General features: G+C 33.3%; 1 protein-coding gene, 1 long non-coding RNA gene and 1 pseudogene across 4 annotated transcripts; 1 reads left to right on the top strand and 2 right to left on the bottom strand.

Annotated features, from left to right (window-relative positions):
- Positions 1–1,515: 1,515 nt before the first annotated feature.
- LOC139857780 (26S proteasome non-ATPase regulatory subunit 4 homolog) lies at positions 1,516–8,788 on the top strand. Of its 3 annotated transcripts, none has more exons than XM_071846617.1 (7): positions 1,516–1,631; positions 2,140–2,737; positions 2,854–2,961; positions 3,636–3,744; positions 3,852–3,969; positions 4,066–4,320; positions 8,485–8,788. In XM_071846617.1, exons 2-7 carry the CDS (start codon positions 2,726–2,728, stop codon positions 8,561–8,563), a joined length of 681 nt encoding a protein of 226 aa, XP_071702718.1. In that variant the 5' UTR covers positions 1,516–1,631; positions 2,140–2,725; the 3' UTR covers positions 8,564–8,788. The 3 variants fall into 3 exon arrangements, with proteins under 3 accessions (XP_071702718.1, XP_071702720.1, XP_071702719.1); XM_071846619.1 differs by having other exon boundaries at positions 8,261–8,788; XM_071846618.1 differs by having other exon boundaries at positions 8,253–8,788.
- A 1,059-nt stretch (positions 8,789–9,847) lies between these two features.
- On the bottom strand, positions 9,848–11,234 carry LOC139858610 (putative F-box protein At3g23950; annotated as a pseudogene).
- A 266-nt stretch (positions 11,235–11,500) lies between these two features.
- On the bottom strand, positions 11,501–18,011 carry LOC139858112 (uncharacterized). The gene is made up of 6 exons (XR_011762812.1): positions 17,618–18,011; positions 17,281–17,495; positions 16,676–16,824; positions 16,401–16,462; positions 13,374–13,448; positions 11,501–13,275 (listed from the first exon to the last, which is right to left on the bottom strand). It is a non-coding gene; the product is annotated as an uncharacterized lncRNA (long non-coding RNA).
- Positions 18,012–18,846: the final 835 nt, after the last annotated feature.

The following is an 18,846-nucleotide window of genomic DNA, read 5'->3' as shown; positions in this document are numbered from 1 at the left end:
ATGAATTTGGCAAGCGTGTGACGAAAATTGGTTTGGCAATTAGTATTATAAAAGGTAATAATAATAATAATAGATATAATTATATATACTTTGTAATTTTACTGATTTTAAGTAACATAATTTAGAGTTTCTAGTTGAGTGAATGATTGTGCGATTGTTGTTGGTTTCGGTTGATATCATCTTGATTTCGTCAACTTCCGACTAACTGTTAATGGAGTCAAATTTCACCAACTCAATTGACGGAGTGCATCTTGATGCTTCGATGCAAGTAGTCTAAGTAGGGCACCACATCTATTAAAGCGAAGACTAAAATGTTTACTTTAATTATGGATGGACAATCGTTAAATTTAGTTACTACGGAGTAATAAAATATTTCTAGCCATATATGAACATATAAATAAAAATTTGATAAGCTTAGGGGCTGTTTTGTAATTCTCAGTTTTTAAGGAGGAGGAAATACACTAAAGCTAGTAGTGGCCAAGGTTGTAAAAGACGCGAGTCGGGAACGCAACGGCCATGTCTAAAAAACGACGCGTTGAACGCAACGACGACGTAACGGGGATGCAACGGGCGTTAACTAACGTTGACTTTTTGAAATAGATTTATTAAATATATATTTACATATAATATTATATAGATCGAATCTTAAAATATAAACTATATTTACAATAAACATGGACAAATAACAATATTACAAAAAAAAAAAAAAAAATTGACCGACTTTGACTGACTTTGACCGACTTTTTCCGAATTTGACCGACTTTTTCTGACTTTGACCGACTTTGATCGACTTTTTACCTTTGACCGACTTTTTAGCAACGACGCATCGGCCATGCCTTACAAACGACGCGTCGGCCAAGTCGGCTGACTTTTGCAACACTGGTAGTGGCACCAGTGTTGTAAAAAACCCAATTACTCGCCGATTATCCCCCGATTAATCATTTTTTGGAGCAATCCGTTTCGATTTCAAAAAATCCGTTTAATTAAATGGTTAGCGTCAATTGATGGATCAAAATCCAATTTGGTAATCAAAGTCAGTCAGAATAAAAAATGGTTAACATTTTAACATGAATTTAAACTTGAATTTTATAGTTCTGAAGTAGAATGAACAATTTTAGACAATTATGTTAAAAATTATCTTTATATTTATGAATTTTTTTATAGTTACACATATAATTTTTAAAATTTAATATTTAAATGTATACAGTATAATCTGATTAATCTCCGATTAATCTCCGATTAATCCCCGAATTATCGATTAATACTTCAAAATCCCGACCGATTAATCTCCAAATAGCGAATTTTGAAACCTTCGTACGTACTATTCAAATTGTCCTGAAATGTCTTTCTCAAATTTTTTATAACCTTTTATTTTTGACAACCAGTAGCAAATTGCCACTACTCATAAAACCTCTTAATATGACGAAAATACCCCTAACTTTTGAACTGGACACACACTTTTAAACCTACCTTCCATTTGTCACTCTCTTCTAGATTACTCACCGCCGTCACTGTTTTAAACCCTAAATCCCCTACTGAAATTCTTCTATCTTAAACCCTAATTTTGCAGCTTAGTTACATATCCTCCTGATCTTCTTCAAAAGAGTGCTAAAAATCACAAATAAATGAAGGTCAGTCTTCCTTTACGCTTCTTCAATGGGCTATTCTTCATTTTTCTCCAATTAGTGTTTCGCACTGTAAAAATAAAAATAAAAAATTAGTTGTTGCTCGCTAAACTAATCGCTACAGATTCGTTTATTTCAGTTATTCTGAGCAACCTAATTTCGCTATTCATTAATTTTTCGGTATCTTTGTTGATACTTGACACATATCCATTGTTTACTCAAGGTAGATCTGCAAAACGGTTTTAATCCGTTAAGTTTCTTTAAAATTACGTCAATTTCATAAATAATTAGTCATGTACGTCTACTTGCAATCAGTAGTCATGCGATTTACAAAAGACTTTATATCCAAAAGGTTGTGTAAGTGTTGTCATGTTGTATATAGTATAGATCAATATAATTTTGCTAATTTAATGTTGAACTTAATTATGAATTCACTATAAGCTAATTTACTCCAATTAGTGCGTTAATGTGCATTTCGTTCAATTTATAATTGTCTGTTATTTTATATTTACAGAAAGAATAGCAAGGGACAGGGGAAGTTGAAGGTTTTTAGTGCAGCAGACAGAACAGAATTGTTTACTCATTTTGTTAAAAAATGATTAATCTGCTTCTCAAAAGAAGGTGAAGGGAAGGTAAAGCCTTAACTTCTAAATGATTATGGTTGTTAATAAGAAGACATTTACATGTAACACTTTCTGTTATGTTATGGTAATGTGAAATACATTTGATGGACATTCAGCTGTATGTATTACATAACTAACCATGTGAGGTTTTTTTGTTTGACAGAAGAAGTGGAATTTGTTTTTAGACTGTATCATGTGAATCCATGCTTATTCGTATCATGTAACATGTTGTGTACTCGAAATCTCATTGACATAACGACTAATGTATAAAAAGAAGTCGTATTTTCGGATGTTAGTGTTATGGTTGCTCAAAACCCGCAGCGGAGCGCGGCCTCTCAACCTAGTTAGAACTACTTGCGGATATACATAAAAAGGGGACGGGCCAAATTTTATTTTGATTCGAAGTTCAATAAATCGGTCGATTTAGGGTTCATAATCTGGTGGAAGAGTTGATCAGTTTTATCCCCAATTAAAACCATGGGGCGGAAGGTATCGTTATCTTCTTTTCTGTTCTTTTCTTTTTTATTTTCTTTTATTATTTATTTATCTATGTTATCTATCTATATAGATTGATCTAATCAAACTTGGTTGGGTTGATATCCTAGGAGGCTATTATCATTTGTATGGACAATTCTGAATGGATGAACCGCAATCATTATAACTATGGGCTTCAACTTAAGTGTGTTCGATCGTATTGTCGAGCTAAACTCAAGGTATTTTGTTTTGTTTTGTTAGTTTAGCTCAACAACTAATTTTGTTGATAACTATAATATAAATTGATTGAACGAATGAATATATCTAATTTAATGATGTTCATATCACAGTCCACGAAGAAGATCAATGAATGACCTTACAATATTTTTTGTTTTTGTTCAAATTATACTCGATGCTCTACATTGAATTATCCAATCTGAATCATTTATATTGGCGGTTATGTGACTTGTGTTGATATATTTATATTGATATGTTGATTTACTGTATATGAGTATGTTTGAAGATGCATATCTCATTCAACGAAGATGATCGTTTGATAAAAGAAACGACCTTTTAATATTGATTTAGTATTTAGTATCTAGTATGAAAATGATTATTAAAATATGATCCTTTTAGTTGTTTAAAATCAAACCAAATACTCTAGAGATCCCTAATTAATTAAATTAATTCCATCCAGATCCAATGGGTTTATCAGGTCAGGTTAGCCATTATTATATATACAGTAAGTTATAATAATAATAAGGTTGCTCTTATTTTCATACATAAAACCTTTCTGTATCTTTGTATGTTTCCATTATTATTATTATTATTTATATTATAATTTAATGCTCCTTGTGCTGCTGACATATCACCAAATTAATGTTGGAAACTTTTTTTTTTCTTTTTCTAATAGTCTAATCCAGAAAATGCTATAGGCATTGTGACAATGGGTATTGGATGTGGTGTCTGTAAGCTGCTCAAACCTACTAGTGATCTTGATAAAATCCTGCGTCACCTTCATTGTTAGCTTCCTACCTAGTCTTGTTTTTTATATTATATCACCAATCACCAATCACCAATAGTAGGGTAGGATTATTTATCAATAAAAAGTTACTTTGTTGTTTCTCAGCTATAAGGATCTCCGGTGCTGCTTTGTTGGACATTTTAGAAGCGATTGATACTTCCTTGTTGATATTTGAGCGTGATTATCCAAGTAACCAAAAAAGGATACTTATCTTTACTGGAGGGTATGTATTTATATTTTTAATTATTATTCTTAACTAATGTTTCAACTTTACTACTTATATATAAGTTATATATGTTTGTTCTTAATTGCCTGTTAGTCCTCCAATATACAATGTGCAAGTATCTGGAAAGTGGTACGCAGAGAAGTTAAAACAAGAGGGTATAGGTGTTGATGTTGTCAACTTCTGTCTAAAGGATTGGAACATTGTGGAGTATCGTTGGAGGATTGGGAAACAGAGCGGTGTTTGGAAGAGGGATATTAATGCATTTGTTGCTGCTGTTAAAAATAATAACAACCACATTATACACATTCAACCTGGCATTCGGACTAAAACTATTGACGTCATATCCAGGTTAGGTTTTTATCATCAATCAATAATCAATATATGTGTGTGTGTGTGTGAAAATTGGGACTGGAGCGTTTAACAGAAAAACTAATATATGAGGCCGATAAGTTTGATATAAATATGAGGCCGATTAGTTTGATAAAACTAATTAACTTGATATATATTGATTTGGCGAACTCAACGAAATTCAAAATTGACTGGACTGGAGCGTGTAACAGAAAAATAATGGCCACATTCATATCTTCGTGTAATTACCAAACTGGTCCCTGTACTTGTAACTTTAGAAGAATTGCACATGACACCCTCGTACTTCCACAATATCCACCTTGATGTGCCAATTTTGATCCAATTTTTTAGCATTTAAACATAGCTTGAACTTTGATCCAGGCAACGATTTAGTAAGCATATATATGCTGAATTATCATCGGTATGAACTTTCAAAACTGATATAACCCGGGAATACATTAGATCCCTTTGGGTCCATAATTCAAGGGGGCCTATAATCCAACAATATGTAGTACTTATGAAAAATATTGTTATGACTGATGCTTGTACCTACCCCAATTTTTTATATTTATTGAATGTATTTTTACATACATTAGGCTACCAACAACCTCAACATAAGGCACACCATCCCATATACATGGTCATATACATCTGTTTCTTGTAATTATTATACCCAATATCTTCTTAGCTTCACCCAACTCCTTCATTCAAATTCTGAATTTAAAATCTTATTGGTATGCTCAATTTCTAACTTGTCGTGACATGCTATCAACACATCATCTACGTACATCAACACATCATCTACGTACAACAGTAAATATAGATATGTTTGATCCTCTGAGGAAATTCGTTTTTGTTCTAATAAGATGTCCGATAGCAAACATGTCTGGCTATTTCACATTGATATAAACACATACATTAAATTTGTTATATACCCTTCTTTGTATCCAATATATCAGAATTAGACACATTGATAATATATGAGGAAATTCAGTTTGTTCGACCCAATCATTTTCTCAATGGGTCGATTTCGGTAGGTTTTCTTAAATCACATAACGGATCAAACAAGTCAAATATATATATATATATATATATATATATATATATATATATATATATATATATATATATATATATATTTCAGCAAATATGGGAACATGCCAAAATATCATAAGCCGACCCATATTTGTAATCACTACTAAACACAACCACTTGTTAGGTAGCAAATATAAGGTCACATGTTCAGTTTACAAACGTACTAAAACCAAGTGTAAGGCCCGAAGCATCATCGCCCTTTCTGTAAGGCTTGTCATGATAGCTTAAAAACTCAGGTGTGGGACTGTCCTGATAAAAAGATGTTGCTTTTAGCTAAGAAAGTATGAAACTTTTATAACACAAAATCGACAGTCAGTCCGCATTTTTGCAGCCTATCAGATGTGTTTATTACCTACATAAAATGGTCCTAGAAAGACTTGGAAGTTTTCGTAACAACATTTTACCCATTTTATTGTATGTTGTTTTTCAAATGTTAAGAGTAGAAACATACTCTTCCTATTTTGAATCAAAATACATAAGAATTAACAAATCAATAATAATAACAGGGACATAAAAATATTCATTGAACCATTAACAATGACTGTAGTTAAGATTAAGGTCTATAGTAAATCAATAAGTCAACACCCTTAATCTTCTAGCAAAATACTAAATTATAATTACCACAACACCCCTAATCTTCTAGCAAAATACTAATTAAGGGTTGTTGGTTGTTGTTGTTGTTCTCTTTTTTTTTTTCTTTTTTTGAGCTGTTGATTGCCTCTGCTCTTCCTTGTTTTTCATCTGTTTTATACATAAGTTCTACTTCCAGGATAAATTTTTCAAACTCTCTTATAGCCTCTGCAGCTTTTTCTTTCACGTGTTTCGTTTTTTGATTCGTCGCTTTTTCCTCTGCACCTCTTTTTTCAGTTTGTAATCCTCGAATTTTGACCCAATGGACAGAAGAAACTCGTTCTTTGTTGCCTAAAACATGTGCTAGTGAGTCTGATTCCCTCATCAAACTATATGGCAACAGAGAACGAGTTTTTTCTGTCAATTGGGTCAAAATTTAGGTTTTAGGAACGCTTTTGAGCACCTCTCGGCTTTTAAGTTGACATCTGCTGTTTTTTTCTTTTTCTTTTGTGCATAAATTTTAATAGTGCTGTTTTTCCCCCCTAAATATTGTTCTTATGTTGCAGTTTTCTTTGTCCTTATCAATTAATTGTCTCTACTAGGGTTACTTGTAACAAAACCCTGGATTAAGGGGTATTAGAAGAACTGGAAAGCCTGGTAAACAAAGTAGGAACCTTCTCCAATTTGCTAACTGATCGAAATGAAACACCAGAACCTTATAATGGGGCTAAAGTGCTCATGAAAAAAATTGGAAACTGGATGACTAGTTATACCAAAAAACCCAAAGCTGACAATTGGAGTCTAGAAAATGAATGCTGTATCGAGAATATATTAGCGGATGGAATCAGTTCCATCGATTTACCTGAGGCCGTCTCAATGGATCGCGTCACCGGAGAGCTAAAAGCTTATGTAGAAAGGCAACGAGTAACATGTAGTGATCCAATTGAATACTTTGAAATTGAAAATGTGGAAACAAGTTCAAAAAAGGAGTAGGCTTGAAGGGCTCGACTGTACCTTACAAGTTGTAGCAAATAAAGAATTATTAGAAGCAATTTCAAAATTCGAAGATTACAAACTGAAAAAATAGGCGCAGGGGAAAAAAGTGAAGAATCAAAAAGCGAAACAGGTGAAAGAAAAAGCCGCAGAGGTTATAAGAGAGATTGAGAAATTTATCATGGAAGTAAAACTTAAGTATAAAACAGATTAAGAACAAGGAGGAGCAGAGGCAATCAACAGCTCAAAGAAAACAAAACAACACCTTAATTAGTATTTTTGCTAGAAGATTAAGGGTGTTGACTTATTAATTTACTATAGATCTTAATCTTAACTACAGTCATTGTTAATGATTCAATGAATATTTTTATGTCCCTGTTCTTATTATTGATTTGTTAATTCTTATGTATTTTGGTTCAAAATAGGAAGAGTTGTTTCTACTTTTAACATTTGAAAAACAACATACAATAAAATGGGTAAAATGTCGTTACGAAAACTTTCAAGTCTTTTTAGGACCGTTTTATCCAGGTAATAAACACATGTGACCTTATATTTGTTACCTAACAGGTGGTTGTGTTTAGTAGTGATTACAAATATGGGTTGACTTCCGATATTTTCGCATGTTCCCATATTTGCTGAAAATATATATTTGACTTGTTTGATCCGTTATGTGATTTAAGAAAATTGACCCATTGAAAAAATGATTGGGTCGAACAAACTGAATTTCCTCATATATTATCCATGTGTCTAATTATGATATATTGGATACAAAGAAAGGTATGTAAGAAATTTAATGTATGGGTTTACATCAATGTGAAATAGCTAGACCTGCTTGCTATTGGACATCTTATTAGAAAATATCTATATTTATTGTTGTATGTAGATGATGTGTTGATAGCATGTCACGACAAGTTAGAAATTGAGCATACCAATAAGATTTTAAATTCAGAATTTGAATGGAGTTGGGCGAAGCTAAGAAGATATTGGGTATAAAAAATTACAAGAAACAGATTGGAGGGTTGGTTGAAATTGTCACAACATAGGTATATGACCATGTATATGGGATGGTGTGCCTTGAAACTTGAAATAAAGTCATTGAAGTTGGTAATGTTATTCACTAACCAAATTCCTCAGTCTTTCATCTTGGTGTCAAACCGGTTCAAAATCCCCGATGACACAACATGGCCCATTGAATCTACCTATTATACTAAACTAGATATATGAAATCATCTCTCTTTAGGGAATGATAATGTTTCAACTCATACCATTACTAGATGTTTAGGTAACATACTCGATCCATAATTTCAACAAAGATCTTCCATCAGTTCAACAAAGATCTTCCATTACTAGATGACCGAACAAAGATCTTCCATAGTTTCAAACGATATAAGCTACCGAGGAAGCGGGATGTGGATGAGAATTATTGTTACTTAAAGTTTAACATGTTTTAGTTAATAATTTCTAACTACTATGTTGCTCACTAAGCATACGCTTACTCTCTATTAGCTGGTGTCATGTTTGTAAGTACTTGGGAAGAAATGAAAGATTAATTGGCGGACTTGCACTTATGCATTGTGTGAAGTGAAGAATTTGGTCCTAGCAAGCTCCCTTATAGGTTCAAGCAAGCACCTTGAAGGTAAGGGGGGTCGCTCCGGCGACGTGTGAAAGCATTAGTATTTAGTAATCGGTATGCAAGTCTCTTTTATGATGTTTTTGATTGTCGTTTTCTATAGACGCCGTATAGTGTCAAAATTGTATGTCAAGATGAATGAAATTGTCATGAGTTTATGTTATGATGATTTGAGTGTTATAGCATATGAAATACGTTAAGTATTGGAATGATTATGTGGAAAGATAAGATCATACAGTTTTGTCAAGATTAAGTTTGAAGTGAAGTTATAATGATTTTGAGTGTTAAAATGGTTGATATATTGGTTTAGTCAGCATCTGTCAAAATGGGTTTTCAGGTGTGGGTAAAAAGTGTTTAACAAGGCAGAAACCTGAAGTATCAGGTCAGGTGCCCCACACCATAATGTGGAAAAGCTACTGACTTGGAAAAATGAAAATTTAGCTTTGTGGTGTGTCGTTATTGCTCTTTAGTGCCGCACCATTATACCTTGTAAAAAAAAATTGTCGTTCCCTATTATGGGTTTAAGGGCGTTATAGTAAACAAGCTAAACACATTCAATTTGACACTCAGGTCAAAATTACACCTGACCCATACATTGTTATCACTCGTACGTATGGATGTACCTACATACGTACGGATCTACTACACAAACGTACAGATCAACTATTAGAATCATTTTTCCGACCATCGATAGGGTAAAAACTGCCACTTGTGGAATCTGGGCTTCTAAATACATTCTCTGTTTTTCACAGGTAATAAACATCACCTTATCTGTTACTACTATAATTATGGAAGAAAAACTGTTTTTGCAGGAATTTTGTTATTTGGGAAATTGAACATAAAGAAGCTTTTATATATTGTATTCTTTATTTTTTATTTGCCACTTGACATTTCTTCCTCGAGTTTCAGTCCTGCTTTTTTTTGACACCTCTTTGATTATTCACAAATAGTGATTAATTAACTAGAAGACAAATCAAAGGGATCAAAAACGGTTACAACTAACCCACACGCCTCTATATCAAGGTAAAAAATAATTGTTTCCCTTCCAACGTTATTTTAATGTTAACCTTATTTTACTATAGGAATAGTGGGTTGCTTGGGTTGACCCAAAACACATTTTGTCAAAAAATCATCTTTACTTGCATAAATTAGACAATAGGAAAGAATGTGTTACTAATTAACAGTAACAAAAAGGCAAAGAATAAGCTCAACTCAACTAGACCATATATTTGATGTCAACAGTGTGATGAAGTCATTACTTGCATAAATTAGACAATAGGAAAGTAATGTTGATACAGAACATTAAATTAATGGGATGGGAGGAACTGCAGTAGGCCAGGAAGGAAGTACAAAGGGGAAGAACATAGGGCTCAAAACACCGATCATCTGAAGACCTCGAATAAAACATGGTAACTTCAAAAGGTTATTCTGCATATTATACTCCACAACTATACGCGACGACCGGCACCAGAAGAAAACAATATCATGATTAAGTGGATGTGGTAAAAGCAAGCGCATAGATTTCTTGTTAACGTTTAGAGCCATAGATTCCATTTCATCCAAACGAAAATAATGCAACAACCACCATTCCCCACCATTATCATAATCCTTTAGCTCCCACACTTGATAACTCATATCTTCCCAAAATAAACAAGAATACCTGAGCAAACCATTTGACACCCCTAAGAATTGTAATGGGTCACTTATCTCATGTGGACGCTCAATGGTTTTATATTCACCATTGTGAGGATTGTAAGTAAAAATACCAAGAGTTGAAAGTGTATCCCAAAGTAACAACCCGTTCCACGCCACAGCACTATGACACATGTAATCCCATCCAAAAAAAAAAAAATTCATGATAATCATCAGAAGAAATAGATCTCGACATATAGTACTCTTCACTCCATCTTCCTGACACTGAACAAAATACTTCCAATTTCAATATCTTTGTTAAGTCCCTGGCTGAATGAGAGTTAACAACTAAAATTCTAACCACCTTAAATCTGGTATCCCTTCCATCATCATAATCATATTGCGGATAACAGATAAACCCGATATAAACACTTATAACATTACTAGGAGGCGAAGGCAACCTAACATACTGTTTCGTTAACGGATTACAAACGAAATACACCATGGGAGTACTTAAAGTTGTGCAACACAACACTAATCCGTTATTCGAAGCTAAGTATTGCAAAGCGTGTTGCTCTAATTCATGATTATTAGAAGCAACAAAAGATAAGGTAAAACAAGGAGACTCGAAAATGGGGGATTCGAATATCAAATCGATATCCATGAGATAATGACGGCTCAAGTTAAAATACGCAGGTCTTGACTGATAATATAGAGCAAAAGGATTGTTGAAAGGATATTGATGATTCTGGTTATAATGAAGATGATGATTAATGTAACATTTGATGAAATGTGAATTTGAAATTAACGAACGAAAGCGAGATGAAACGCACTTACAGAGATTGACTGGTTTAATTGGGAGACGAATTAGGATTTCGATTAATAGCTCATCAGCGAGCTTATCGAATAGTGACGATGATAAGATTACTGATTTGATTAATTTTTGTTTACTAATTGAATGATGATTGTTAAACAGTACACCTGATTCCGCCATACTACCACCAGTCACCACCGCCTGGAACTGGCGTTTTCAACGAAATTAGATTGGGGGAAATCGCACAAACGATTTTGCATATACAATAACAACTTCCTAGTCTCTCCTTTATATATATATATATATATATATATATATATATATATATATATATATATATATATATATATATATAAATAATTAATTAATTAACGATATAGTAAAAACATTATTTTTTTTCACAACCAAATATACATTTAAAAGCTCGTACGTTGCACGAGAGCTTATAGAATAGTATTTGAATGCGTTACTATTGGCACCAAACCTGTATTACACAATTACAATTGCGAAACTAATCACTAATAAAATTGAACTGGTCCGATCAAGTCATTATAATTAAACTGTTTTGTGACAACAGAAATCTCCTAATATGGACTGAAGGTTGGCGTGGCATAAACAAAGTGACTTTTGACAAAGATAACCTCTTCCAATAGTCCTCCAAGTGAACCACTTAACTTGAATATCATGTTTAGTTGCTCAACCTAACAGTAAATTCATCATACAAACCTATTAGATTATGCATTACTCAATTTGTTGTTCAACATATATGCAAATAAATAGAAAAAAAAAAAAAGATATGTTAAACATACCAAATGTAAGATAGGAAGAAAAAGAAAAAAGGATATGACATTGTCTTAACTAAACCCAAATATTAATCAACCATTATTCCATCACGTTATGTTATATAAACACCAAAACCCAAGCAAATTGGCATGCATAGCAAAAAGAAATTGTACTGCATTCAGGTCAATATTTATATCTAATTTGAAGATTTGCAGAGAGTATTTACCTACATGCATATGCTCCCGTTACAAACATCTCTAACTTGATGTTGTGATGGTCTAGATGAAATTCAAGTAGAGTGTCAAACAATAAAATGCGATCACCCTAATTTTCCATTACCATTTCCCAGTTCTCAACTAAACCACATGACAATGATACTGTTGAAGACAAATACCCCAATTATAATTTCATTAACTCCACAGATACAATACTTTATATGGAACTCAATAAAGAAGGATAACATTATTCATTTAAAAGGACATTGTATGGTACTCAATAGAAAAACGATGTGTATGTGTACATTGGTAATATCAACCCAATTATCAATCCAATTTGATTAGCTACCTCCAAAATGTAACACATAAGTAAAAGATAATATAATTGAACTTTCAAACAAAACAATGATAAATTCCATAAATATTAACCAAGAAACTTACTTCTCGCAATTTAATAGGTGCCACTTCAAAATAAATGAAGCCACTTCAATAAAAATGAAGACTCCATTGTCTTTCAAGTTTACTTTCTAATTTAATTATCTTCCACGTTAATCATAAAATATTCAATGACAATAAATCATTCAACAGCAAAATTGGAGAAAGGATTTTCATTGTTACCACTTCATCTTTCATTGTTGTTTACATGCACTCGAACCGTCTCGCAGCCCAAATTCATTCATTATGACCATTATATGCAAAGAATGTAAGGAGTGTAACACAATCGAATTTATAAAGTCCAAGGTGTTTCACGTCATGACACAAAAATTAGAGATCCTAAAGGGGGTGAAATGAATGTAAAAAATAACATGAAAACCTTCGGTTGACGAAAATGGGAAAAAAGAAAACATAACTAATGAAGACGACTGAAAAAAATCTCGAATTTAAAAACTAACCTTGTTGAGGTCTTTTCTACAGAGGGTTACTACTATCTCAGAAAATTTGCTAGGAAGATAACCCCGTGCCTTTCTGAGCAACTTCAGATATTCGATTTAGACGACATAAATAAGAAACTTCAATAAAACAAAGATGCACATAAAGGGGTTTGAGCCATATCAATCTTCAATAAAACTTTGAAACAAAAACAGTCATAAAACAAATTATTTCAAGGGACCATTAACACTCACACAAACTGCAATATCTGAACCATAAAACCCTTCAGTTTTGTAACCCAATTGCTCAAAGTCACGATCATTTAGGCTATGAGGTTTATCACCAAGGTGTACCTACTTGCATCAAATTTGTGGTCATAATTAACTTAAGTTGTATGAATGACCAATATATTGTTCTTTAAAGCTTAATGTGAGAATTTTGATTCATTTACCTTAAACATGTGCTGCCTTGTCTTCACATCTGGTAGAGGAATGTAAATTCGCTTGTCAAATCTTCGCCTAATGGCCTGTGAGCCACTTTATGTTAGCAATGCAGATATTAAAATTAAATAATACTCACCAAGCATTTGATCAAGCATGGGAATTAAATAATACCCACCGAGAATTTATGAAACAAAAATCACAAACACAATGAGCATGGTAGAAGATGGAAAAAAAATGGTGAAATAACTACATAATTCAATTGTACGAAATCTTAGTATGTTCTTTACCTGTTTTTTTTTGAAAAGCAAGCTAATTTTATTGATAAGGAAATGATACAAAGAGGATTACAATACGAGTAACACTAATTTGAGTGAAACTCGAGGACCTATACTAGACATAAAGTAAGAAACTAACAAGATGAATACCCTAATTTCGGAGCATTATTATCAAACTTAACATCAATCGCCAATAACCATGCCATCTTTATCAAAGTTACCAAATCCAGCAGCAATCCATTGAGTCCTAAAATACTTGAACTCGTGTGGTTGCCATTGATCGATTACTTCTTTTCCTGGAGGATTATGTTTATCCAAATAACTTTTTAGTTTCTTTTTTTCTGAATTCCGTAAGTTCCACCTATCATCAAATTTATCATTTATAGATTCTTCAATTATAATCTCATCAGTATTACCATCAGTATTACCCTCATCATCTACTAATACATAAAAAGGATTGTTTGTTTCAATTCTATCTTTAGAATATGTCTTATTATTACCTTCACCATCAATGCCCTTCCCTTTATCTCCTTTCCTCAAAACATTATGATTTTGACTTTTCTGGGACTCCACATTCCAATCTGTTTCCTCCACATCAATATTGTCTTTAATACCATAATTATTCTTAACTGCATTTTGCTTGATACCTTTTGCTTCGGTTGACTGCCTTTGACTTTTATTATTATCAAAATTCAACTTCTGAAAAACCCTTCCTTTCTTACCAACAACTTTAAAGCCGTCCTCAACACACTGGTTATTTAAATCAACTGTTTCACCATCATTGTTGATTTTCAAAGCGTCTTTTAACACTTGTGCCGATACTTCATCTTCTGTTTTAGGCCTAATTTTACAAGTATTAAAAGAATGGCCAAACACTTTGCAATGAGTGCATGAAGGCGGTTTCCATTGATAGGTCACCTCAAGTTTACCCACTTTGGCTGGAAAAGAACCAATCACAGGATAGGAAAATTCGACAAAGCTAGGAAGGTCATCATTTGCATTGACTTCAGTCAAAACTCTAGCAAACCCTAGTCTTCCACTTTTACTCAAACATCTCTCTGAAGTAACTTTGTCCATCAACATAGGCCTACCAATACCACTAACAAGTTTACCTATACTTCTGCCACTCCATAGTTCAATTGGAATATTGTGAATACAAATCCAAATTGGGACTTTTTCAGGTTCAATTTTTTCAAGCCAAACCCCAGGTTCCCACTGATTCACAAAAAAAGGAACATTATTAACTAACCATGGACCACTCTCAAGCACCTCCTTCATACCCTTTTCACTTTTAAATTTGCATAAATAAAATCCTGCAGCTGTTTTCACGATTTCTTTAAGGTCATACCTCCACCACATTCTCCTTAGATGGGCATTAACAACCCTATAATCCATAGAAGTTCCGATAAAATACCCATATAATTGAAGAGAAAATGCACTACCGCCCTTCTTAACCTCCTCAGCGGAGAAAACAACTCTCTTTTGACCATTAGACATTAAAACAGGTGGAATGAATTCCATTTTTAATTCCTCTTCATCTTTGTTTTGTTTTAAGAAGTCAGCAAAAGTGACGTTTGGATTTACCCATGCTCTTGGGGTTTTATTATCTGTATTGCCTTGCCCATCACTAGTCTCAACTCCCTCCTTTGTTACAGATTTAATCCCAGGAACAACATTATCATTATCACCACTATTATTATCCTGCATATTCATTAATGTTACATCGCCACCCAATGTAAATTGGGAGAAATCATCAGGAACAATAATTGACTCTCTAAAACCATCATTCTTAAATAACTTAACAGCATTCTCAGCAGCAGCCACTAGGTTTACATCAACCTCATTATAACTACCATCTGTTGAACTCTTAAAGAATACAACAGGACTAGCAGAAACAGTCGGCTTAGCAACAGCAATTGTTTCACCAATAGATTTAGCAATAATATCATCATTATTAACTACAATATCATCAATAGAATGATCAGTTATAGCAGAATTCTTACCATACCCACCTTTCTTCCTGTTACCCTTGCGTTTTTTAATTACTTCAGGGAGTATTTTTTCATTAACAGGAATAGAAGAATCACCAGCATAAAGAACAAATTGAGCACTCTTCTTTTCTTTAGAAGGACCATCCCCAACATCAATCAGCTGGTTCACTTTACCCTTCCTCTTTCTAGCACTATAGGTTTTCAGAACCATCCCCTCTGAATCATGATTATCATTTGAGCCACCAGTAGTAATTAAGTATGATCTCTGCTTGGTTGGGTCCTGCATAGATCCATCACTTGTTACTTTAGTCCCAACATCAGCCAATTTACCAGTCACACCTTCATCCTCCTTGCCAGAAGATTCTGATGACGCGTGTATGCTCATCTGATCATCCATATGACACGAAGAATTACCGTCTTCATGTGCAACCGTATCCAATCTAGGCGATTGATTAGATCCAGTAGATTGATCGAAGGATCTTCCTTCATGTTCATCATCTAACCCTATTTGCCTATTCCTCAAAACCCAAGAAAAAGTTTGCACCTTCTTTTTCTTCTTCCCTCCTGACGTTTTCCCCATCTTGAATTGTTGAATTGTTACTCAATTTAGGGTTACCAAAAACCCCCAAATCTGTTACGTGAAAGCAGATCCCTTAATAATAATAGACCTTGATATTCTAAGATGCGGTTCTATTGAATTGTTGAGCTGATGATGTATTACCTCGTCAAGGTTCCATAGATAGAACCTGATACGAAGTATGTTCTTTACCTGTTATTGCAACATTGGCTTCAACAATCATTGAAGTTGCATAGGTGCCATTAATTCCAAACCTTCAGCATAAATACAATATAAAACAAATATACGTAGTTAAAAAAAGGCTAGTATTGATTTCAATATTGAAGGTTGTTGTTGATCTAAGCTACTGTTGCACACATTTTTAGTTTGTTTTAGCAGTACATACTTGTATGATTTCATGTTTTAACATAATGTGCATGCTTGTGTTTTGCACACAATTTTAGTTTGTTTTAGCAATATATACTTACTTATATGATTTCATGAGGTATTAGGTATATGAAAGTCGGATAGTTTCTTTTATTCAGTTAATTCCTTCCTCCTCGCCATCTTCGATTATTGTAGCATTCTTCTTCGAGTACCATATTTTCTCATGACACTTCTCATCTTCGGTTATCTACTACAGATATTAACATACAACCAAGTAAATTGGACATACTTTATGAAACGAAACACTAATAAAAATCAACACAGTCAGCAGCCCGTAGAAACCCAACCCGCCCAAATGGAACTGGGTGCAATCAAGACAACTACTTGACAAAGAACATTGTAACTTCAAGTAGCAATAATAGTTTGTGTTGGTCTATTTGGGAGTCATATAATCAGTTTGATACTACCAACTAAATTGCTACTGTCCATTAGGTTAACCTGCAGTCATGAAGAATTAAGTTTCACACAATAACATGAGGATAGTGTAGTCATACAAAATAATGTAATTAAAATAAAACTAAGCATTTTATTCACAACTTGAGCCCACAATATAGTAATGGTTATTGTATGTCGATGAAAGAACTGTTGAAAATACAACTACTCATAAACTAAACCCAATGATTGTGGTAAAGATAGTGTATCTCACTTGGTGTTTACAATCAGACACTCTTCTTTCAATGGCAGCTTCAAAGCATTGGATCGCTATTTGCCAACTCTGTGCCTATTTGATTCTGAATTCACAATCGACATGTCTGAAATAATACTCCTTTATAAGAAAAATCAACCGATTATAATATTAAATTCTTGAGGCTACCGGTTACACGTGAGTCCCGATTTGTATGTACACGCACTCCATATTGACTTGAAATTCCGATGTTTCAACGTGAAAAATAAATATATACGTAATAAATAAATGATCAAGTCAACCTTGAAATCAAAATATCAGCAACAAAAATCGAAAAGAAAAAAAAAACGAAGCTTACCGGAATCAGATAGGGTGGACATTGTTCGGTGTTCATAGCAGCCACAATTGACATATTGAATGGGCGAAATAATCTAATCTGCAATTACAGTTTTTACTACCCAACAAAAATAAAACAGTAATCGATCAAGTGAAGAAGAAATCGACTGATTGTATAATACCCACCAAAAACAAAACAACAATCGATAAATTCAAACAAATAAACACTAAAAGAAGAAGAAATCGACTGATTGTATAAAAACAAAAAACGCTTGACTCATACCATTAATGGCGACGGGTGAAAAAGATAGAAATCAGATCCATATATCGCTATTAGATGACGATGAATAGATGAGTAGATGAATCTGAGTAAGTCGCTTGAGTATGTGTGTGATTTTGTTGAGTCGGTCAATAAAATGATGAATGAATTAGAAACCCTAATTAGGCAGCAATTGAACCCCTAAAAAGAAGTATTGAAGAGGATAAAGCGGGCTATGCAGTTATTATTTCAAATACGGATTAGCAGGACACGCGTCAGTATGAGGATTTTTCTGATTTTTTTAATCCAAAATTCTGACAAAAAGGTATTGTGTGAGGATGCATACTGTGATGACACGTGTCTGTTTTATGCCTGTGATTTATCAAGATAAAAGATGCTGCATTTTCCATATTATTCAACTTCCTAATTTATATCTATCCGAAAGTAAATTTTTTTTTTTTTTTTTTTTAACAAAAAACATATATAAATAACAAATCAGAAACACTCATTAAAAATAATTAAAAGAATGAAACTCCAATACAACAACGATAAGATAGCAATCGTTCGAACTCGACCTAAAAACACAAAATAACGTAATTACCTAAATGTCACTATCTAGCAAAATGACAAAACAACCAACAAAATAAAGACATCAAACAAAAGAGGCAAAAGAGGGAGACGGGTCAAAACGACAACGCAAGATTGAGAACCATCTTCGAGCTTACCACGCTAAAACAAACAAGACAACCACAGTAAGCTCAATCAATATCGTTCACAATTTCGTGAAATTCTTTACATCCTCTTCTAGAATCAGCCTCCTCTTTCGCGGTTTTTTAAGCTTAGTCGAAACAATGGATGGAGTGTCCGAACCAATTAAGATCGCGTAGACCTTTCTGCATGTCAAGGTAATTAACATCAACTATGAATTGAACTCGGGATAGTCTTCATTGTTGAACACGGAAATAATCTTCCAATCACGGGAAGACAACCTT

This window comes from Rutidosis leptorrhynchoides, chromosome 7, assembly GCF_046630445.1.
Source record: "Rutidosis leptorrhynchoides isolate AG116_Rl617_1_P2 chromosome 7, CSIRO_AGI_Rlap_v1, whole genome shotgun sequence".
Lineage (NCBI taxonomy): Eukaryota > Viridiplantae > Streptophyta > Magnoliopsida > Asterales > Asteraceae > Rutidosis > Rutidosis leptorrhynchoides.
Note: the sequence above shows the minus strand (reverse complement) of the source record. Positions and strands in the feature narration are given on the sequence as shown.